Source organism: Saccopteryx bilineata, chromosome 4 (assembly GCF_036850765.1).
Source record: "Saccopteryx bilineata isolate mSacBil1 chromosome 4, mSacBil1_pri_phased_curated, whole genome shotgun sequence".
Classification (NCBI taxonomy): Eukaryota; Metazoa; Chordata; class Mammalia; order Chiroptera; family Emballonuridae; genus Saccopteryx; species Saccopteryx bilineata.
In genome coordinates, this window is record NC_089493.1 from 189,212,178 (window position 1) to 189,235,893 (window position 23,716).

At 50.4% G+C, this 23,716-nt stretch overlaps 1 protein-coding gene across 3 annotated transcripts in view; it reads left to right on the forward strand.

Moving 5' to 3' along the window:
- TENM2 (teneurin transmembrane protein 2) overlaps positions 1-23,716 on the forward strand; it is a 1,118,865-nt gene that overhangs the window by 953,483 nt on the left and 141,666 nt on the right. For all 3 annotated transcript variants that reach the window (XM_066273223.1, XM_066273224.1, XM_066273225.1), the window contains exons 9-10: positions 6,507-6,702; positions 10,036-10,137. In XM_066273223.1, coding sequence (XP_066129320.1) covers positions 6,507-6,702; positions 10,036-10,137 — 298 coding nt within the window. The remainder of the gene's footprint in view (positions 1-6,506; positions 6,703-10,035; positions 10,138-23,716) is intronic.

Below are 23,716 nucleotides of genomic sequence, written 5' to 3' on the forward strand. Positions count from 1 at the left end.
TCTTCCTGAAAGGCAGCGAGCCTGTCTTTCACCTCTTTGGCAGGTGCGTGCTGGAGTAGCTTCCAGAAGCATCTCTCCACGGCACACTCCCCGCCTGCGGGCGCTCTCCCTTCTGGGAGGGTGACGGTCCCCACTCAGCCGTCCGGCCCTCTCTGCTCTTTCTTCCAGCTCCTCTGCAAACCCACTAAGTTATCTTAATTACCATTCCTCCTCAGTCTCTGCCAAGAAGTGGGGGAGATTTATAATTGGATCAGTCAGATATTTGCTGTGGTTTTATTCCTTTGCCTCTCGAGCGCTCGTGAAAGTTGCATTTTCCTGCCACTTTTGGGCATGACTGATGACTCAAAGGCACAGCCCTCACATGGCGTGCCAACGTGGGGGATTTTTCCAAAGCTGAGGCAAAAGAGAGACCTTTGGGTGTTTGTTTGGAGCTATTGTGCGACCACTCTCTGGGTGGCTTTATTACCAAGTCAAGAGAAACAGGCTTCGTCCCGAGCCAGCCCGTGCAGACATACACCCCCTACGGGGATTTGGTCACGTGCCCCCCAGTCCCTTCCAGGGCTTCTGCATGGCTAGCAGCTAGAACGTGCTATGGAGCAACTTCACCAACCGAAGAGAGCGTGGTCCCCCGAGCATCCCCGTATCCAGGACTGGCACGTGACGGGGTTCTGGATCAGAGGAGACAGATGTCCCCAGTACTAAGCCTGAGTTATCAATTCCCAGTGCCGGGGCATAAGGAAGACTCTCTGGCCAAGGCCTGAGCTTCTGGAACATGGCCTCCTCTGAGTGTCAGCAGGCCGCCAAGCAAGCCGGCCAGGCTGCCGTCTCGGGACCCTAGCATGCTGAGGATGTCCTGGACCAGACGGCCTCCGTGCAAACCGGCTCCTCTCTGGGCTCCTGCTCTCCCTGCCCTGGCACGTCATCTCTGCGTCTGGCTGGGTTGATCCAGCTTGCGTTTCTGGCCTCCACGCCTTCCCATAGTTCCAGCAGCCGTGAAGGATGCTGCTTGGTACTTGTTAACCTATGAGCAGAGTAACTATGTATTTTAAACTCGAGCACTCTCGGAAGTGAAAGGAGGAACAGGAGGTGTAAACAAGGATACTCCTGGGCATTCTGGGCCAAACAGACACCCCACACATGACCGGTTGGAACTTGACCGACAGAAGATGCCGCCCTTCTTTCCTGGGGAGTCCTCCTCTACCACCCCGTAAGACAAGGAGAAGATGCTGGAACTTACTACGATCCTGGGGGGGGGGGCAAAGGGAAGGAAGAGGAGGGTGAGGTCAGGATCTAGGAAGGCTATACTGAAATGACAAACGAGCCTCCACATTTTAGTGGCTTAATTTGATAAGTGTCCACGGCTTGCTTGTGTTACAATTTCAGGCTTTCTGCCAAGTGTTAGTTAGTTCTTGGGTCCAGGCCACTCCTGTCCTGTGGCTCCGACGTCTTGGGCTTTTGACGGACTCTGCAGGAGACTGCACGGGGTGTTGAGCGGCACCGTCTAGAAACGGAGCACAGCCCACACTTGCATTCCATTAACTTGAGCACTGTCACATGTTCCCATCTGGTGGCGAGGAGGCTGGACAGGAGGGAGACCTGGCATGGACAAATGACCAGCGATCACTGCCACAGTGGTAAGGAGCAGTGTCACAGGAGGAAGGGAAGGAAAACGAGAAAAAGCCAAGAGAGTCCAAAGGAAGGGTGCCTACGTTGTCCATCAACCCAGTGAACCTTGGGAAAGCGAAGTCACAATGGCCTTACACAGTCACCTGTCAAATCTGGATGATATATGTGAATGTACCCATACCTTTGGCCACAGGGACCCGCCCTACACCTGTTCTGTACTGGGGGGTGCGAGAGTCCAGCTTGCTGACTGGAATTCTACCCTTTTCTCTCTGATTCAAGAAAGCACGTGAGAAATGAGAAAACAAGTCGTCATTATTGACACAGAACCTTGAGTTCATTCCAGCTTAGATTCTTTCTAATGGAATTCATTTATAAATTCAGTATTTTATTTCTTTGGATATTTAACAGATAGTTATTTTTATATTTTGATTTATTGATTGATTTTAGAAAGAAAAGAAGAAAGAGAGAGAGAGAAACATTGATTTGTTGTTCTTTATGCATTCATTGGTTTATTCTTATATGTGCCTGACCGAGGATCAAGCCTACAACCTTGGTGTACTGGTGTGACGTTCTAACCAACTGAACTACCCAGCAGGACTAACAAATGCTTATTAATCAGACTCTGCTCAAGATCAATTAGATGCAGCAATGAATTAGAATCACGATAGCAGAAACTTTTAAGGCTTGCTTATTTACTGGATACAAAGTACTTACTATTCTGAGCACTTTGCATGATCTAACTCCTTTAACCCTTCCCATAGCAGACAAAGTACTTACTGTTCTGAGCATTTTGCATGATCTGACTGACTCCTTTAACCCAGGGGTCCCCAAACTATGGCCCGCGGGCCGCATGCAGCCCCCTGAGGCCATTTATCCAGCCCCCACCGCACTTCTGGAAGGGGCACCTCTTTCATTGGTGCTCAGTGAGAAGAGCATAGTTCCCGTTGAAATACTGGTCAGTTTGTTGATTTAAATTTACTTGTTCTTTATTTTAAATATTGTATTTGTTCCTGTTTTGTTTTTTTACTTTAAAATAAGATATGTGCAGTGTGCATAGGGATTTGTTCATAGTTTTTTTTTATAGTCCGGCCCTCTAACGGTCTGAGGGACAGTGAACTGGCCCCCTGTGTAAAAAGTTTGGGGACCCCTGCTTTAACCCTTCCTGCAGCGGTTTGATGGAGGCACAGGGATCATCCCCATTTTAAAGGCAGGGAGACTGAGGTGCACAGAATTTAAATGGCACGTGCGAGTGTCACGGAAGTAACTGGCAGAGCTGGGATGCTAACCCAGGCAGCCCAAATCCGAAGTCCTTGCCCTTAACCACGGTACCATGCGGATGAAGTCCCTGTTCTTCTGAGCAGGCTGACGGTAGACATAATAATAAATTATATCATTTCAGAGGCTGATAAGTTTGTTGAGAAAATTAAACACAGTACAAGGACACAGGCTAGAGCCACATCAGACCCTGTATGGTCAGACTGGCGTGACCCAGGACTCCCTGTGTGAAAGCACCTGCTGACAGAGTGTCCTTAAAGGACAGCTGCCCCCATGCCTCTCTAGTGGGACTCTGAGGTGCCAGCCAAAATAAATGTCCTCTCGCTCCTCTGACAAATGCCTCTTCCCAGAGTAATTGGATTGGTTGGACAGCGAGCACCGCCGTGAGCCCTAAGCCATTTCTGTGCCCCTTGGCCGGTCCGCCAGTCCAGCCAGAGATGACTGATGCCCAAATTAATAATGAGCAATGACCCACACAAGTAATCACCTTCCCCCAACTTTTCCTCATGGGGGTGATATCCTGGAACCCAAATGAAGTCTATTCGTCTCACCTCGGCCAAGGAAGTTACACTCATTCCTCTGGCTGACAGCAATTTGTAGACCTAGGTCTTGGTAGCTGGACATTACGAGGTTGCTAAGGAACAAATGTTTTGGTTGCACAGGCCTCCGAACGCCACATCGCTTTGTCATATGGCTCCAAATCATTTATTTTGCCCCTTAACGACAGCTGTGACCCATGGGATATGGGCTGGAGGGGAGCTAAACACAAGCACTTGTTTCTTTCTCCCCCCCCCCCCTGCTTCACACACACCCCTCCCCCACGTAAAATCTAGGATCGTGAGCTGCTTCTCTTATCATGATGATTTGCAAGTGAGGGACTCATAATCGCAAGATACTTAATTAAACGGTTATTCTCTTCCCGGCACTGCCCTGAGCATTATCTCTCGTCATCCTCAGGACACCCTGGAAAGGTGGGTGGTCTTCACCCAGGAAGAAGGTAAAAGATGTGCCCGACTTCAAACAGTAGCAGGTGGCGGCGGAGTCAGAATTCAAACCCGGGTTTGTCTGGTGGCAAAGCCTTTGTTCTTCAGATGATAGATAGACGCTTTCATTTCCAACGCTGACATTTCAGCGAGGGGAAAACCGGCAGGGCCGCTGGTGGGGAAGTCACGTTAGCAGATCCCTGGGGTTTCCATCATGTGGTTCGAGAAAGGGCTTAGAGTCGATGTCTCTAACCTACAAAAACCTTTTCACGGAGAGAAAGTGGTGAGATGGAGAGCTTAATTCGTGGTGGTGGTGGTTTTTATCTGCTAAAGATCTACCCTCCAAATGTCTTCTAGAAGTCACCCTGCAAGTGGCTTTTCTGTGACAGTGACTTTGAAAGAGTTCACAAGATTCGTCCGTTTCTGCTTGGGTCTTATCCATTTTCTTGTCGACGAGAAAGCAACGTTGGCGTCCTCGCTGCCGGCTCTCTGTCCAGCCCATGCTCAAGCACTGTCCCCTCTTCCTTAGAAGTGTTCTTCCAAAGTTGTCCCTCTTCCCAGTCACTGTCCTAACCAAGACCCATGGCACCTCACCCTTGAGTTTCTGCATTCCTTCCTAACTGGTCTTCCTGCTTCGTTTTCATTCTCCCTCTAGAACTTCTCACATTCTGACTACAAAAGAAAGCCTCATAACATTCCTTTTATCACATCAGTCAGGGATCCTCAGTGGCTCAGGGATCCTCGGTGGCTCCCACTTGCCCATCACAGGGTTTCACTGTTCTCTACATCAGGCCTCCTTGACTCACATTGTTCTTCCCATCTCCCCAGCCCCCACCCCCCATCTCCCCAGCCCCCTCCCTCATCTTCCCATCTCTCCATCCCCCATCCCTCCATCCCCCATTTCCCCGTCCCTCTATCCCCCATCTCCCCATCCCTCTATCCCCCATCTCCCCATCTCCCCATCCCCCATCTCCCCATCCCTCTATCCCCCATCTCCCCATCCCTCCATCCCCCATCTCCCCACCCCCATCTCCCCATCCTCCATCTCCCCATCCCCCATCTCCCCATCCCTATATCCCCCATCTCCCCATCCCTCCATCCCCCATCTCCCCATCCCTCCATCCCACATTTTTCCAGCCCCCACCCTCATCCCCCATCTTCCCATCCCTCCATCCCCCATTTCCCCATCCCTCCATCCCTCATCTCCCCATACCTCCATCCCCTATCCCTCTATCCCCCATATCCCCATCCCTCCATCCCCCATTTTTCCAGCCCCCAGCTCCCCATCCCTCCATCCCTCATCCCTCCATCCCATATCCCTCCATCTCCCCAGCCCCCACTCCCATCTCCCCATTCCTCCATCCCCCATTTTTCTAGCCCCTACCCCCATCTCCCCATCCCTCCATCTCTCATCCCTCCATCCCCCACCTCCCCATCCCCCATTTCCCCAACTCCCCATCCCCTCATCCTCCCAATCCCCTATCCCTCCATCCTCCCATCCCATCATTCCTCCACCCCCCCATTCCTCCGCCCCCATCCCTCCATCTCCCCATCCCCCCACCCCCCCATTCCTCCGCCCCCATCCCTCCATCTCCCCATCCCCCCCAGCCCCCATCTCCCCCTCTTCGCATCCTTCCCATCTCCCTATCTCCCCGTCTCCCCATCCCTCCATCTCCCCAGCCCCCCAGCCCCCATCTCCCCCTCTCCGCATCCTTCCCATCTCCCTATCTCTTCATCTCCCCAGCCCCCATCTCCCCCTCTCCGCATCCTCCCCATCTCCCTATCTCCCCGTCTCCCCCTTCCCCTCCCCCCCTTCCCAGTAGCCTCCACGGACCACTCCATCTCTCACTGATAACTTCCCATTCTGAACCTGGTATCCACTGAAACAGAGCTGAACATCTAATTGCTGGCTTTTTCTGAGGCCAGGCACTGTGAGGACATGGACATTGCAGCGGAACAGATCTAGGTCCCAATTTTTCCTTGGCCTCTTAGTGACTATGTGACTTCTAACAAGTTGTGTGACTTCTCCAAACCTCAGTTTTCTTGTCTGTGGAATACAATACAAACAGCGCCTGTCTCGCAGGGTTTCTGCAAGAACTGAATGAGATGATGATGATGATGATGATGATGGTGATGATGATGATGATGATGATGATGATAGACTCTAACATGGATGCTGTCTGTTCTGTGCCAGACACTGTCCTAAATGTTACCTGATTCTTCACCCCAATCCTGTAATGTCAGTACTGTTCTTTACACAGCTTTGCAGATGGAGAAAAAGGTGGAGGATGGGGAGGGGGCGGAGGAAGAAGAAGACGATGATAATGAAGAAAAAAATCACAACTTTGGGTTTTAAAGCTTTTTGGATTTCATAGCTGCGGAAAAGAGATTATAACCTCTAGTGACACAACTATTAGCCATAATGATAAGCACAGTAATCGGCAACTGTGTTCGTGGTCACATGTGTGACTCTTCGTTTTACTGGATGAGCTCATAGTACAAGGTGCCGAGATACAATATATATATTTCTCAGGTAACTAGGGCGGCGGGAGGGGCAAGGGCAGCCCACGGGACCAGGTCGGCGCCGAGTTTCACGCCTGCCCCTCTCCCCGCTCTTCCTAGTACGACTTCATGGAGCGCCTGGACGGGAAGGAGAAGTGGAGCGTGGTCGAGTCGCCCCGGGAACGCCGGAGCATACAGACCCTGGTGCAGAACGAGGCCGTGTTCGTGCAGTACCTGGACGTGGGCCTGTGGCACCTGGCCTTCTACAACGACGGCAAAGACAAGGAGATGGTGTCCTTCAGCACGGTCGTCCTCGGTAGGCGCGGGGTCTCCCAGGGGGCGTGTCACGAAGGGGAGGGATGGAGACGTGGTGGTCTTCTCTGCAGAAGTCACATCTTCTTCCGAGGTGGTGCCCACTGTGTGGAAGACCAGAGCCAAGTGCTTGACTTAGACCTCATGTGCCCCCCCACCCCCCCCAAAAATGAGACTATGAGTGCTGCTTAAATCAGGAAGGATTCACCATGAGTCCCAAGGATCTCCGCTGCAGTGAGGACCTCGGGTCAGACCGCCTGGCTCAAGTCCTGGCCACGCACACCTTAGGCAGCTCACGGGACTTTGAGAAGTGTCTGTTTCCGCTCGGCACGACAGAACCAACTAGACCCCACCTCAGCGGGGCTATCGTGAGGACTGACACATAACATATAAATCTCAAAAGGTGTGATAGAGATAATAAATACTGACCATTCATATCAGCTGAATTTCTCTTAAAATTTTAAGAAAGGCTCAAAATAAAAAGCTCTAAAAAAAATCTTTAAAATAGATCAGGGAAAAAGATATAGACATGAGAAGAAGAAATTATAACTTTGTGCCCACGTAGGGTAGATATCAAAATGCTAACATGAAGCACCCGTCATTTTTGGCATGTTTTAGTCCTGCTTTTTATTAGTTACCGAAGGAAAAGCTCGAGTTTTACCCAAATTTTCTTCTTATATGTGCATACAAACCCCTAAAGGAGCCATTAATTTCAGAAGATTTCATGAAGTGTTTTTGTTTGTTTTTTTTCAAAGAAAACCCTGAGAGGCCCTGGCCAGTTGGCTCAGTGGTAGAACGTTGGCCTGGTGTGTAGAAGTCCTGGGTTCGATTCCTGGCCAGGGCACACAGGAGAGGCACCCATCTGCTTCTCTACCCTTACCCCTCTCCTTCCTCTCTGTCTCTCTCTTCCTGTCCTGCAGCCAAAGGCTCCATTGGAGCAAAGTTGGCCCGGGCGCTAGGATGGCTCTATGGCCTCTGCCTCAGGCGCTAGAATGTTTCCTGTTGCAATGGAGCAATGCCCCAGATGGGCAGAGCATCGCCCCCTGGTGGGCATGCTGAGTGGATCCCGATCAGATACAATGCAGGAATCTGTCTCTCTGCCTCCTCTCTTCTCACTTCAGGAAAATACCAAAAAATAAATAAAAAATAAAAAAGCAACCCTGAGAATTTTAGCAATCAAATAAGCTACAGCTATTTTCATTAAATTTGTTATTAGGCTTTAGTCTTCTTCCTAATGGTAAAAACTAGTCCTGGGTAGAACCTCTCTAGATCAGAGCAGACTGTAGACCCATTTTAAAGAGGAATAAACTGAGGTTCAGACAGCTGACTCCCTCAAGCTCCCGGATGTGGACGTGGTGGAAACGGCACTGGCTTCGGGGCTCTGCCTTTCTGCAGCGCCTTGTTGACCAAACAGCGTCTGGTTGTGGATCTCGACTACGCGTTTATAGAGCGTTGACTGTGTACCAGCCCCTGGATCAGGCCCTGTGTGGGCACCAGCCCCGTCAGCCCATGGACTAGCCGTGTGACAGGCACTGCCCATGTTCCGTCTTCCAGCTGAGAAGGCCCAGACCGAGAGAATGTAAACAACTCACCCGAGGTCTCGGCCAGTGGGTAAGAGGTGGAGTCAGGATTCAGACTTCCCAGAGCCTGTGCTCTTAGCCACCGCGTTGCTTTGAATTTCAGCCAAAAAGAAAACCCCACTCCCCATGCACGACAAGTTTTCTGGGGGCCAGATTATCTAACACAGCGGCTTCTGCCCCCAGCCCCTTTATCCACGTGGACCCCGATGGTGTTGCGGTAGTGGGACGCCCGCCCCCCAGGCCATTGCCCACCAGCCTGCCCATCCATCAGAGCTGGGAATAGCAGTTCTCCCCCGAGGAATTCTCTCGTCTGGACTGTGTCTCAAAGACAAAGTCAGATAATCGGCCCGATCGTTGGGCAGACACCTTGACGGAGCAGTGATAGCGATCGGCCTGAAACGCGGGGAGGAGAGCAGTGTTTCACATGGTTCCGAGGTTCTCCCACACGGAGCTATTCTCAGAGCCTTCTTCGTCACGAGCAGCTGGGAGCACCGAGGGTCCCCTGCGATAGGAGACAGAAGGGAAAACGTTACACGGGTCTCAGCTGGCGACGACAGCAGATGTCCCTGTGACACGGGGACGTCTTGGGGTGCACTTTGGGAGAGACGCCGCCTGCGGTCAGAAGTGCGTCTGGTCTCCGGGAAGCCAAGGAGGCGTGCTGGAAGCGCAGGGCGGAGGTATGTAGGGGGGCCCGGCCTCCACACGCGCCCAAGGCCCACGTCCTGGGCTCCCTGCCGTCACCTGCTGTCCTTTCCTCAGAACCCTGGCACCGAGTCGACAACAAGGAGGCTGCCAACACCTCGGTGGTCACATTGGAGCGTTGGGAAGAGGGGATGGGAGGGGGGAGGCTCCTTTTACATTTCACCTGCGCTACGTCACGAGTCTTTCCCTCAGAACTCGTAGAAACACTTCAAATGGAAGGCCTTGGGAACATTAAATGAAAAATACTACTCTTTATTACCATATCTGCTTATTCTGGATTTTTCTACCCTCCTATGTACACATGTGTGCACACACAGGCCCATCTGGACAGCTGCTTACTGAGGACCCACTGGGTACCAAGCAAAGACCACCGTGCACTGAGTATGGAGGACACCTGGGTGGGCCATGCTGGTCTGCTCTCTTCCTCGGGGAGCTTGATGAGAGAAGACAGGGACATGAAAAGGAATTATAGGGATTACAGGAACACGGAGGATGGGTACAAAACCCAGACTGACGGAGGTGAGGAAGGAGGACGCTCAGGAGCTAGATGTTGTCCAGCCTGAGACTGAAGGGCGAATGCCCCGGTCACAGGGCAAGGCCGGCCTTCCAGCCTAGCGAGAGCCTGCGCGAAGCCCTCCGACCTCTCGCCCGGCCCTGCCTGCGGTGGCAGAGTGCTGCCCAGACCGGACCGTCGCTGCTCCACCTCTGACGGGGTTTGGTTTCAGGACCTTTGGCCTCCTCGATGTCCATTTTCCACCAAACCACCCCCAGACCCAGCTACTCCGTGAGCACCGAAAGCCGCCACGACACCAGCCCTGCGTTCCCGCCTCGGCTGATCAGATAGATGGACGGACGGGGGTGGCCATTTCCAGGCCTCGTCCGTCCGGGTCGACCTGGTCCCTGCTTCACTCACGTCCGCTCCGCCCCCACGGGTCCCCCAAAGCCTACCGTCCCTGGTCTTCAACACGGTCGATGGCTGGCGGTTACAGTGCCTCGCCAGCAGGCAGAGAAAAAGAGAACTGTTAAATTTCTTTCCTTTTCTTTTCTTTTTCCAGATTCAGTGCAGGACTGTCCACGCAATTGCCATGGGAACGGTGAATGTGTGTCCGGGCTGTGTCACTGCTTCCCAGGATTCCTAGGGGCAGACTGTGCAAAAGGTATTTATTTGCCCCTGCTTCCTGCTGTGGCTGGACCACAGAGAGAAGGGACGGAGAGGGGGGCCACCCCAGCAGCCTCCCCAGCACACTCCCCTGGGACATCATGGGCGTCCATGCGAGCTGGAAGTCCTGACCCTTTGGCTAAGAGTAGGCTCTGATATATGAGAGTTGGCCAATATACCTCGAGGAGCAGGAGCAAGGGCAGTTCTCCTTGGCACCAAGGTGTGCTGAGAAGAAAGATTTGCTAAAAATGAGATGGTTGGATTTCCTGTAAAAGCAGACGTGAATTACCATCACTCCTTTCTTGTAATCATTAACTTCTGTGTAATGGAAGATTAAGCATCTCAGGGTTAGTAAATTTCATTCATTCTGGATGGCTATGCTCTTAATCTAGGAAGCGCTATTTATCTTGGTGGAATCGGTTTCAAATCGTATTATTAATTTATCTATCCTGCTTTGCAGAGGATGGCCGGGGCCCTGGGATTCTTAGGGGAAAAAGTAATATAAAGAAAAACAAAACAACAGCTCTCATAACAGCAAGGGAGTTAGGGGCCGCACACCTGGCTTGCAAGAGACCTTGAATGTGACCTTCAAGTGTAGCGGAGAGCAGAGCATCCCACACTCTGTAGGCATGGGGCGTGCGTGCACGGCTATGCTGGGTAAATACGACTGAAAAAATGGAAAGAAAACTTTCACAAAGTAACACTTACCTTGACTCTGTGTTTCTTTTCTATTCTACTCTATTTCCTTAAAAAAAATTACTGGTTAGAACTAACTACACTGATTCCCCACCCCGCAATAGGTCCCAGCCCAGTCTGAAAAACAGGGGTGGAAAGGTGCTGACCCATGCTTCCTCAGGCACTACTGGGTCCGGTCCCGCCCTGGGCGTTGAGTGTCTCTGTGACCCCGAACGTTTCTGACTCGAGAAACGTGGGAAGTTCTTTCCTAAGTTCATTGTGAGCGCGGTGTAACACACCCACCGCTCTTAGCCGAACACGGTGTGAGCCCTTGAAGGATTTGTTTTCGTCACTCTTTATTCATGCATGTTCTACTTATTTATATATTTTTATAACCTGTGTGTTATTGTTGTGCACTCTTCATTTTTAAAGATCGTCCTTCCTGGCGGTTCAGAGAACAGGCAGTGATTAACGTAGCTGCTCTAGAAATGCTAACGGGGGCCATTCCTTGTCCCCACGCTCACCACGGTTGTGGGGGAGGAAATCCTATTTTACTGTGCGATGCACAGTATCGCAAGGACTCATAGTTCCCGTCCTTCTGCATGCTGACCGATCAGCGAATGGGGTGGTGTCTTCGCACTTGCAGTGCGTAAGTCTCATCCCTGAGTGGCACACAGTGGAGTGAAGCTTTGGCTAACTTGTCAGGTGCAGGAGGAAAAGAGAACATGAATCCACCAGGCAGTTAGTTCCCTTGGCTGTTTGTTTTCAGCTTAGCACACTCTCCCCAGTGGCGGGGGACACGTCTCCACGCAGACAGCGGAGCCTGGAGCGCAGGCTCCGAGGGGCGGGGCTGGAGGAAGGCAGACGGAGGGCTCACTGCGTCGCCACACTGCGCGCTTTTCCTGGCGGAGACTTTAAAACAGAGAAAACCTCGATATCATTTGAACAGCTGTACTTGCATAATCTAATTTTCCTGGGAGTGAAGGCATTGAGGAGAAGAAGGACAGACCGTCTTTTTATGTGTGCCTGCAAATGGGCTGCACACTCTGCCGCACGGGCCGTGAGCTGTAAATGTATATTAACACTGACACACATTGATGCATTATTAATCCTAAAAACCATGTGTGTTCCAGCTGCACATCCAGTTACTGGCCTCTCAGCCCTAAGTACCCGGGCCATTTAAGAACTCTTCGCTCTAAATCCATTTGCAGACGAGCATCCACTCTGCATTATGGATCTGTAATGGGCTGTGCATTTAGCTGCTTAAAAGGACTCTCGGTGTGTTTTGCATTCACCACCTGTGCTGCGGCTGGGCGCACACTCCAAGTGTGCATTAGCCAAGGTGTATAATTGATCCTCGCGAGACAGATATCGAGTGGCTGTTAAGAGTAGTTACTCCTGCATACTCAAGAGCTGTTCCTGAAATCGGCCTTTGAACTTGTACATTTTGATTTAGCTGTTGATGCCTACCGTTGACAAAATTGAAGCATTTAAAGAATAAAATTGCTTTCTCCTTGTACCCCCCCCCTTTATTCTTGGCAAGGTTGGCTTAATGGTGTTAGGAGTAAGCGTCCACCTCTTTGCCCCAAAGTATTTCTTCCTTTGTGTTTCTGAAATGGACACAGTTTAAGCCAGTGGGTTTCAACCTTTTGATATTTGGCAACCAGTGAAAATAGAAGAATCATTTCAGGAGCTGCTAAAGCAGAAATCAGCCTGAGCATAGCGAAGTCGACTGAGATCATTGGGTCTATAATCTTCATACAACATCAGGATGGTTAACTCTTTCACAGACTGGCAGGAAATTCCTGCAGGACCAGTCCGCAGACCAGAGGTTGGAAAACACTGGTTGAAGCTACGCTATTAACAACCCTTTCTTCTGATTCTCCACCCTTCTTTCCCAGACTATGCTCTTTCCCATACCCTCTATGATTTTTGCCAAATTCATTGGCTTACATAAGTATTAGTATTTACATAACATATTTCTTTATGTAAGCTCATCATGTTGACATAGATAAATTTACCTTAAAAGAAACAATGTCAAGCCTGACCGGTGTTGGCACAGTGGATAGAGTGTCAAAAACACGAGGTCACCAGCTTGAGCGTGGGGTCATCAGCTTCAACGAGGGATCATAGACATGACCCCATGGTCACTGGCTTAAAGCCCAAGGTCACTGGCTTGAGCAAGGGGTCAGTGGCTCAGCTGGAGCCCCTCAGTCAAAGCCTGTATAAGAAGTAATCAATGAACAACTAAAGTGCCACAACTGTGAGTTCATGTTTCTCATCTCTCTCTCTCTCTCTCTCTCTCTTCCTATCTCTTTCTCTTTCTCTTGCTAACAAAAACAAAAAAAAAGGTCAAAATCAAAAATTAAAAAGAAAAAAGCTAGAATCAATGCAGTAAATAGGATATGTTAATACCAATGTTATTACCACCTATAACCCTATCAAGAGAGTAATCCTATCACGATCAGGAGCATTCAAGCCAAGTCAGCTTCTCACACACTTATTTTCCGTCAAGGATCCCCAAAGTGGTCCTGAGCACAAGGGAGCCAGCCCGGCTGCCACTGAGATGCAAGCCTGGAACGTCTTATCCTCTACATAGTGCCTCTTGAAAAGTAACAAAATGCGCTAACGACTCCTGTATGCGAATGTGACAGCCCAGGAAAAACAGACACCCAAATGTAACCGTGCTGCCTTCTAGTGGGTCAATCTAATGCTTAGTGTCAGACTTACTTGTGGTCTGTGAAGCCCCTACTTCAGGTTATTTCTAAACAACAATTAATAGTTATTAAGTACTAAATATATATGTCCCAGGCATTGTGCAGAGTACTTAATACACAATTGTCTCCGTATCAACATAAACGAATTTCTATTTTAACCAACCTTCCCAGTGTTTACAGCGTTTGATACTGAAATCGTTTCAGACTCGCTGACACGTTACACATAGGGGTACATAGGGTTCCCACATAGCCTTCACCCCTAACGTCAACATTTCGGATAATCCTAGTTCAGTCATTGAAACCGGGATAGAAACATCGATGCAGGGCCATCGTCTGATGACAGACGTCTTTCTATTTCTGCTCTTTCATTCTGGTCCAGACCCTACACTGAATTTTGTTGTCATGTCTCCTGAGTCCCCTCCAGTCTGTGAGGGCTCCTCGGTCTTTTCCTTGTCTTTTCAAGTGTCTTCCATGACCTTGAGCATTCTGAAGAGCGCTGTCAAGCAGTTGGTAGTATGTCCCGTGGAGTGGGGTTATCTGATGGTGTCTCGTGACTTGATTGAGGTTCTGCATTTTTGGCAAGATGTCGCGCCCTCCTCAGTGAAACACATCAAAGATGCACTTCTTATTTTTAATACAAAAAAAAACGTAAAATGCTGTTGTGTGAGTGTATGTCTGTGTGTGTGTGTGTGTGTGTGTGTGTATACCTTTCCTGTGTCTTTGCCCTTCCTTACACATAAAGGCAGAGATGGCGAGAGGCTCTATCTCATAGGTCCTGCACAATTATCCATGGCTATCACAGATTGCCACTCACAAACAACTTTGGAGCGCAGGAGGCTCCTAAGTGTTAACTGGAAGTGACCTGCAGCGGACAGGGGGAGGTAATCGTGCTAGCAAGGGCGGAGAGAAAAGACAGCCGGTCCCGGGTCTCCCGCCACCCAGGACGGAACATGCCATCTCCTGGCTGTGGCCCATGACCACGTCCCTTCTTTCTCGATAAAAGCCCTTAGGAGGGCCAAGCCCGAGGTCCTTCCTCATCACCGACTCGCCTTCACCTTTGTTCCTTCGCTGCCAGCTGCGCCCAGGATGCTCGAGTTCTGCAGGCTTCTGCTCCAGGCAGACGGCACACTCGGGCCCTCCTGCCAGGGGGAGAATTTGCCACATTAGCAAGTGAGATTCCCATCACATCCCAACAACCGAGTATGTATCCTCACGACAGGAACACAGATGGACTCAACCGGCCCCATGCTGTGCCTCACGTGCCCTCAGATGTGCAGCGCGGACAGTGGCTCCGTCTCCTCCTAAACCTGCCAGTCCGCATCAGGGTCCGCCGACACGCTGGCAGAGAACGGAGGAACCAGACAGCCTGCAAGCCCTTCTTCCGTAGCCCCTGTCCAGCGGGGGCCATAGGGGGCTCAGAAGTCAAAATGGGCCCCACCTTCACACCAAAAGAATGCATAAGGGTTCCACCACATTGTTCCGAGTCAGGAAGGGGACAGAACTTAACTCATGCATCCAACAAATGCTTCCTATGTGCCTGCCCGGAGCAAGGCACTAGGCCGAGGCCAGGATGCCATCCTGAGCGAGGGTGCCGTGACGCTGCCTCCGACAGCTTCCAGCCCGGCGGGTGCACGCGGTACGCAGGTAGGAAGCGCGGGTTCAGCCCACAGTGCTGGGATGCGGACCTGGGACGCTGTGGACATTATAAAGAAGAAGATGGGCACGGTTCTGGAGCAGTGAAGTACGGATCTATGAAAATAGCCCATGAGCATCAGGGAACGTGCAGAAAATCCCATGGAGGAATGTCTGGTAGGGGCCGTACCCTGGGCAGTGCCTTGCAGTGTGGAATTCCATTAATTGTGCAGTGCAGTAAGCACTCTGTTCAGAAGCAGAGCCGCAGGGAAAACGGCATCTCTTTCCTGGGAATTTCTCCCATTTTCCATCAGGTGCCTGTCCTGCCCTGCGCCAATCTTGATTATCATTCAAGCCATTGTTTCGTCTGCCGTCTCTGAGTATGACACAACCCCCCTGCCCTTGCATGGCTGTCCCGTTCCTTTCATGCTCTTTGTGGTGGGCTAGGCGCTTTTGAACTGCGATGCCTTTTCTGTTTTGTTTACCTTTGCCTGAAGGTCTTCCGCTGACTGAAGCTGCTTTGCTGGGGTGTGCGGAGAGCACCCTTTACCTTTCCCAAGGGATCGGGGCTCCTGGTGGTTCCCTTTCGACAGGGGCTCCTCCGACAGCTATGTGGTTCTGAGCTTGAGGCCCCAGCGGGCAGCAGAAACTTAACACAGCAGAGCTGTGCACATCGGGAACCCGTATTTAATACAAAGCTGTGACACGTGGCAGCTCCTGCCGCTGAGCAGCTGTCGGGGGAGGCCCGGGAAAGGCCTCAGCCACGGGGACAGGGGGCCTTCGCTCTTCCTCTCTGGGGGCCGGTTTCGCCTCCGAACCCAGCTTCTGGGGAGCCCTGAGAAAACAGAACAGGGGGTCTTGCCACTTTTCTCCTTTGAACCACAGAGGCCCCCGCTACCCAGCCTTCGTAGGGCTCCCACGCTAACGTCCAATTATAACCACCATCATCATGGCCGACATTTATTGGGTTCTCCCCATGTGCCAGCCACTGTTCTAAGACACGGAATGCTTATCGCTCTTAATTACCCGTGGCCCTATTTTATGAATGACTATTATCCCCTTTCAGAGGTGAGGAAAGCTAAGCGGCCTCTGAATGCCAGACCAGCCGTGAAGTTGACCTCAGGCGGTACAAGGCACAGGGAAGACACGCTTGGCAGGCGGTGTTTGAAGTGGCCGCACAGGGAAGACACGCTTTGCAGGCAGTGTTAGTAGAGGCCACATAGGGAAGACACGCTTTGCAGGCAGTGTTAGTAGTGGCCACACAGGGAAGACACGCTTTGCAGGCGGTGTTAGTAGAGGCCACACAAGGAAGACACGCTTTGCAGGCAGTGTTAGTAGTGGCCACACAGGGAAGACACGCTTTGCAGGCAGTGTTAGTAGAGGCCACACAGAGAAGACACGCTTTGCAGGCGGTGTTAGTAGTGGCCACACAGGGAAGACACGCTTTGCAGGCGGTGTTTGTAGTGACCACACAGGGAAGACACGCTTTGCAGGCAGTGTTAGTAGAGGCCACACAGGGAAGACACGCTTTGCAGGCGGTGTTTGTAGTGACCGCACAGGGAAGACACGCTTGGCAGGCGGTGTTAGTAGTGGCCACACAGGGAAGACACGCTTTGCAGGCGGTGTTTGTAGTGACCACACAGGGAAGACACGCTTTGCAGGCGGTGTTTGTAGTGACCGCACAGGGAAGACACGCTTGGCAGGCGGTGTTAGTAGTGGCCACACAGGGAAGACACGCTTGGCAGGCGGTGTTTGTAGTGACCACACAGGGAAGACACACTTTGCAGGCGGTGTTAGTAGTGGCCACACAGGGAAGACACGCTTTGCAGGCGGTGTTTGTAGTGACCACACAGGGAAGACACACTTTGCAGGCGGTGTTAGTAGTGGCCACACAGGGAAGACACGCTTTGCAGGCGGTGTTTGTAGTGACCACACAGGGAAGACACGCTTGGCAGGCGGTGTTAGTAGTGGCCACACGGGGAAGACACGCTTTGCAGGCGGTGTTTGTAGTGACCACACAGGGAAGACACACTTTGCAGGCGGTGTTAGTAGTGGCCACACAGGGAAGACACACTTGGCAGGCGGTGTTAGTAGTGGCCACACGGGGAAGACACGCTTTGCAGGCGGTGTTTGTAGTGACCGCACAGGGAAGACACGCTTGGCAGGCGGTGTTTGTAGTGACCACACAGGGAAGACACGCTTTGCAGGTGGTGTTAGTAGTGGCCGCACAGGGAAGACACGCTTTGCAGGCGGTGTTTGTAGTGACCACACAGGGAAGACACGCTTTGCAGGCAGTGTTAGTAGAGGCCACACAGGGAAGACACGCTTTGCAGGCGGTGTTTGTAGTGACCGCACAGGGAAGACACGCTTGGCAGGCGGTGTTTGTAGTGGCCACACAGGGAAGACACGCTTTGCAGGTGGTGTTAGTAGTGGCCGCACATGGGATTTCGGTTGGAGCCCAGGACACCTTCAGGAGAGGAAACCAGGGTTTACTGGGTCACAGGAGGCAGAGCCAGCATTTGAGAGAGTCTGTCTGACTTCAGCTCTGGTCCCCTCTCCTCCCAGCCACCAGGGCTGTCCCTCATCCCTCGTCCCATCATCTTTCAGCCCCTGCTCACGGACCTCCAGCATGCTCTGCTCCCTCTTTGCTCTCTATCTTCACAGCCACTGCCCTGCTCACCAGGCCACCACCCCCTCCCCGACGGCATTCCTCCGACCCCCCCCCCAGCTCCAGCATTCTCCCAAAGCCCTCAGCACCGTGTCACTACTGTCCTCCAGCACCTGCAGTGGCTCCCAGTTGCTTCTTACAGTGGTTGTCAGACATTGCTTTAAAGGGAAATGGCTATAAATACATATTCCCAGGCTCTGCCCTCATGCCAGCCAACTCTGAATCCCTAGGACCAGTGTGTGGCTCAGGCCTATGCTTTTCTGATTAGCCTCTCAGGGGACACTGGTGCAGGTGGTCAGGGGCCATATTCTGAGAATAGACATCACGTTTCTTAGAATGCGTTCAAGTCTTCCGTGATCTAAGCTCCTTCTGCACTGTCACCTCTCCCTAAGCCCCATGCAGCGTGGATTCCAGATGTGTGTCCCTCATAAAGCGTGATGGCTCTGCCTCCTCCTCTTTGCTCATGCTGTTTTCTTGGCAGGAATGTTCTCGTCAATCCCAGTCTTTTCTACCAAAAGCTGCTTATCCTTGAAGGCTGAGCTTATAGGTCACCACCTCCCTGAAACCCCCCTGGATAGGAACCTGCAGTCACACAGGGCTTGGCAATGTCTTGGCTGTGCCATCTTCTAGCTGGGTGGTTGCACTGCATTCTCCTGCTAGGCCCCAAGCTTCTAGCTTCCTCCTCGTGCTTCCCCGCGCCTGGGTTGGCGCCCTGGAAGTCGCACGTGCTCTCTAAAGGTCTGGAGACTTGAATTTAGGGGACGAAGCTTATAAAGACGAAAACAATGTCAGAAAATCTGCAGAAACCAAGGGAAGCGCTGGAGAGTATGGTTCTAATTTGTCAGATTAACCAGTGTTGAGGCTCAGATTCAAGTGAAGGAAAGGAGGAAATGAGAGAGAGAGGGAAAGAAGAGAAATGAAGAAAAGAGAGTTTACAGAAAAGAAACGCCGTTTATGCCACACGCATTAGCTCCGCAGAACAGTGCCAACGAATGACAGCTGCAGAGAATGGTTGAGGCAAAGAGGGCGCTCTATCCTTTCTTGTCTTTATAATGTGATGTGCCGGAACACTTTCTGCTGATTACAATACTGATAACAAAGTCTTAGAGAGAGAGAGACTCTTATCTGTAGATTTCTTACCATGTGCCAGGCACTGTGGGTAGTACTGCACAGGCATCATCCCAGTTCATCCTCACGGAAACACTGTGGGGTAAGAACAGCAGTGGGAGTCAGCTGGTTTGCGCCGGTTCGGCAGAACTGATACCTAATGTTTTGTTGAGTTCGGCGAACCGGTTGTTAAGATGGCACTTATAATCAGGGTTCTCTCTAAGGTGGGCGCCTGGGCAGCCGCCCAATGTGAAAATCACAAATTTACACCCCTTACTCCTTTTTAACGTTCATCTGCGCAACAGTGTGTTCAAAACGCCTGTAGGCATCATGTGCCTTCCGTCCATGGGCGAAAAACAAAACAAAACTGCAAGTGAGGACACCAATCAAGAAGCAGAATGGAAATATCTTAAATAACAGTGTTACTGGGTTGTTGTTTTTTTTTGGGGGGGTCAGGTATTATTTAATATTTTTTCATATTTTAAAATCGTTTCTTATAATCTATTTTTGTGTACCTCTTTCATTGTTCTTATTTTGAGTATTACATGCATGAAATACTAAACTACCTTTCTGCATATCGTTTTTTAACACTTAAAACGGTCATTAGGGGCCCTGGCCGGTTGGCTTAGTGGTAGAGCATCGGCCTGGCGTGCAAGGGGTCTCTGGTTCGATTCCCGGCCAGGGCACACAGGAGAAGCGCCCATCTGCTTCTCCACCCCTCCCCCTCTCCTCTCTGTCTCTCTCTTCCCCTCCTGCAGTGAGGCTCCATTGGAGCAAAGATGGCCCGGGCGCTGGGAATGGCTCCTTGCCCTCTGCCCCAGGCGCTAGAGTGGCTGTGGTCGCAATAGAGCGACGCCCCGGCGGGGCAGAGCGTCGCCCCCTGGTGGGCGTGCCAGGTGGATCCCAGTCGGGCTCATGCGGGAGTCTGTCTGACTGTCTCCCCGTTTCCAGCTTCGGAAATAAAAGAAAAAATAAATAAATAAATAAATAAACGGTCATTAGGCAGAGAACCGGTTGTTAAATTATTTGAATCCCACCAATGGGTAGGAACCCTAGGTCTCTCATCCCATTTAAGAGATAAAGAAATCAAGGCTGAACAGGAAGTGTCTGTAGTCACACCGCTGGTAAGAAAACAAAGGGACAGCAGTGAGTCAACAGGCCCTCCCTGTCCTTAGGAAGCTTCTAGCCTGCGGATGCCGGTGATTTGCAGACCCCTCTCGATGCTTGAATCACAGTAGGAATGAAAAGCTACAACCAGTCTGGATTTAAGCTGTGTAAAAGCTTACAGTTATACTCTGAAGAATTTAAATATTCATTATGTAATTAATGCCGTTCAGTCACACGTGCAGAAAAGAAACTTAAGACTTAAAAAAAAAAACAACAACAACCAGCTTAAGCACTTATCTATTGAGAACTTTTATAGCTCTCAAAATGGAGGCATCCTCATATCTCTACAGGTATTTTAAATGAATTGAATTAATCATAGACCTAAAAGTCTCTTGCGATCTTCGTTAACTTCCCTGAGTTTAATTAAAACATCTGTGCACTTTTAATTTATCGATTCATCCAACTCATATGTCATGTTTTTAACACACCCCAGCATGCTCTGCATCATTTTTTAACCCGATTTCCACTTAACTAAAGCAATTAAATTCACCCCGGATTAATTAAAGCATCTATACTTCCATGCTTAAGTCAGCATGTACGTCTTTCCCCACATGGCTCCCGGATGTCAGAGATCTGACGCACCTGATGAGTTTTTCGTCCTTCTGGAAATTCTTCCCTGAATCACTTTTCCTGCTTATTAATGCGCCGTTTGACAGCACGGGGGCGAAGGAAGCCGGCGCCCCTGGACTTCGGCCCCCTGAGCGGGAGTCTCTGCCCCTGTCCGTCAGAAACGCGCCCTCAGGCCTCCTCTCTTCACGGGGGTCCGCCCCCACCAAGACCGCCTAGAGTTTCGGTGGAGACGCTGGAGCGTCTGAGGGTTCTAGGCAGGGAGGTTGGGGGCGTGTTCGGTCCGGAGGTGACCGTCGTGATCAGAATTGCTGGCGGTCTCGGCATGTGTGATTTAGCCTCCTTCCTTAGTTCTGCTTTCTAATATCTTCATCTTCACTCTTCCGGAACGGTAAGTCCTGTATCACTCCACCCGTTTAACAGGGTGGGAAAAACGAGGCGCTCAGGGGGCCGGGGAGCTAGCTGTCCAGGTGGTGACAGATCCCGTCTGCTGGGCCTGAGAGAGTGCTTTTCCCTCAGCCATGGCAGCGTTGGGCTTTCCGTCTGTTAGACGGTTTTATTTTCCAATCTGATAAGCCAAGTACAGTATTCTCTCTCATTATTATTGTTATCTATACTTATTTAACTGTCTTTTCATAGTTTTATTGGCTTTTATATTTATTTATATGTCCTCTGCCCAGACTTTCATCCGCCTGCCTCTTGTTATTGATTAGGAAGCACTCCTTGTGTATTTCAGATATCAAGCTTTATTCTGAAAAATGGGTTAAAAAAAATATTTCTTCCCAGTGTTGTCTGCTCCTTGATATTGTGTCGAGTGTTCCTCATCATGTAGAAGAGCTTAAGTTTCGTGGGATCAGATCTAACCTTTCTCTCTTTCTTCTTGTTTTCTAGAATTTATGTCTTCCTTACATATCCCCCCTTCCCCAAAAAAATAAAATCTGTCTTTAATATTTTTTTCTAATAGTTTCATAGGGGCATTTTTCCTCCCTCTTTAACTCTTTAATGTGTATGGAATTTAATTTTGAATACAGTGCACAGTAGAGGTCAAACGTTATTGTCTCCCAAGAGGGTGGCCAATCGCAGGGACCTGCTGGAAGTGAAACTCGCGTGCTTTACTCGCACTGTTTTGCTCAGCACCGAGCGGGGTGCAGTCGGGAAAGAGAGTAGGACACCAGCTTTGGTTTCAAGGACTCTGGACTTTGTGTCACCTCCGTGATGCAAACATGGCGTCCTCGATTGCTTCAGGAGAATAGAGGCACCTTCATTTCTCCATCTTTTTTTTTTCCTACCCCTTAAGCCAGCTTACGAACCCCTATCCGGTTATCCATTAACATTGGTTCACTCACTGGGATGCAAGGCGACCGACTGTTAGAGCTTTTGTGACAGATCACCTGGAGGACCAACGAGGTTCAAAGCCTCTTTTCCACAGGGGTTTGCAATCCGATTTCAAATCTTTTCACAAAGAGAGGCCATTTGACATTTCCTCTGCTCGCCTAGCCCAGCCTAGAAATGACTTGTTAGGATGCAGGCATTTCCCTCTGCCTCTGCGATGAAGCCTCCTTCTCCTCCTTGACTTCTCCTTCAGATATTCTCCCGACTGCCAGCCCCACGTAGGGAAGACTTGTCTTCCTGAAAACCTCAGGCGCAGGTGCCTTGTCCTGACCCTTCCCACCCAAGTAAATAACACTGATCATTCTTCTCATCCCTTACAGAGAACTTTGGTAGAAGAGTGGAAGGGATCACTAGCTTGATCATTAAAATGAGCTTTACACCATTTAGATGAATCTAAATTATGTCACTTTTTTTTTTTTGTCATCAGCCTGTTAACTTGTCAGTCGTTAGTGACGATGGTAATTTATTTTTCTTCTGCAGGAGTCTTAGAGCTTCCATTTACTAGATTTAGTGAAACAGGAATAGTCATTTTGTACAAACATTTTAATTAATCATAAGTAGAAGCTTGAATGCACAAGCCTTAGGCAGAAGATATGGGGGGGGGGGTAAAACACACTACACGTGATTCCAGAACCACCTACTGCCCACAGCCAGAGAAGACTGCGGTGGTGTCATGGGTGGCAGAGAAAGTTACGTCAGATTACCACCACTGGGCTCCCATTGCCCAAGCAATGATGATGGGGGAATAAAAATGGAGACTAGTCAGGTCAGAGAGTTCTCCATATTCTGAATGCAGCCCTCCTTCAGTATGTTTGCTACATACTCACCCAGAATGTGGTAAAAAAAAAAATGCAAAACACTATGATGTTCTCTGGAAAGTGGGGCACTCAATGGCTTGGCTAATGTCACATTAAAAAGCAGAAGGTTGGTTAAAGAGGAGTGAAGCTCTCTAGTAATCCCTTCTGCCTCTGCGATTAAGCCTCCTTTGACGTGGCTTTGACGATCTCACCTTGAAGTCTTTCTTCTCCTCTGGTAGATTCCTAGGGATAAGAATTCTACTGGGAATGGTGTGTGTGCCCCCAAGAGTTCTCACAACTCTCCTATGATTCCCAAAGAAAAGATGAGAGCTCACCATTAGCATTACCTGATACTCTTCTACGGTGGTGGTGGTGGTGGTGATTGGGGTGTGTGTGTGTGTTTATATACATTTGTATGTGCACACATTTGATTTCTCATATGTGCCTTGACCGGGGGGCGGGGGTACAGCAGACCGAGTGACCCCTTGCTCAAGCCAGGGACCTTTGGGCTCAAGCTAGTGAGCCTTGTTCAAACTAGATGAGCCCACGCTCAAGCTGGCGACCTCGGGGTCTCGAACCTGGGTCCTCCGCATCCCAGTCCGACGCTCTATCCACTGCGCCACCGCCTGGTCAGGCACATTTGAGCACTACAACATCTTTAATGTTTGTAAGCCTTGAAATCAGTTTGGAGTTGCAGTCTGAAATTCAGGAGAGAATTGCGAACCCGCTAGCTGGTGGTTACTGTTTCGAGTCCTTGAACACGTGATCTCACTCAATACTTCATCAGCTCTGGGGGATTATTTTTTTTGAAGGAGAAAGTGGGTCTCAGAGAAGTGCAGTAATCTTGCCCACATC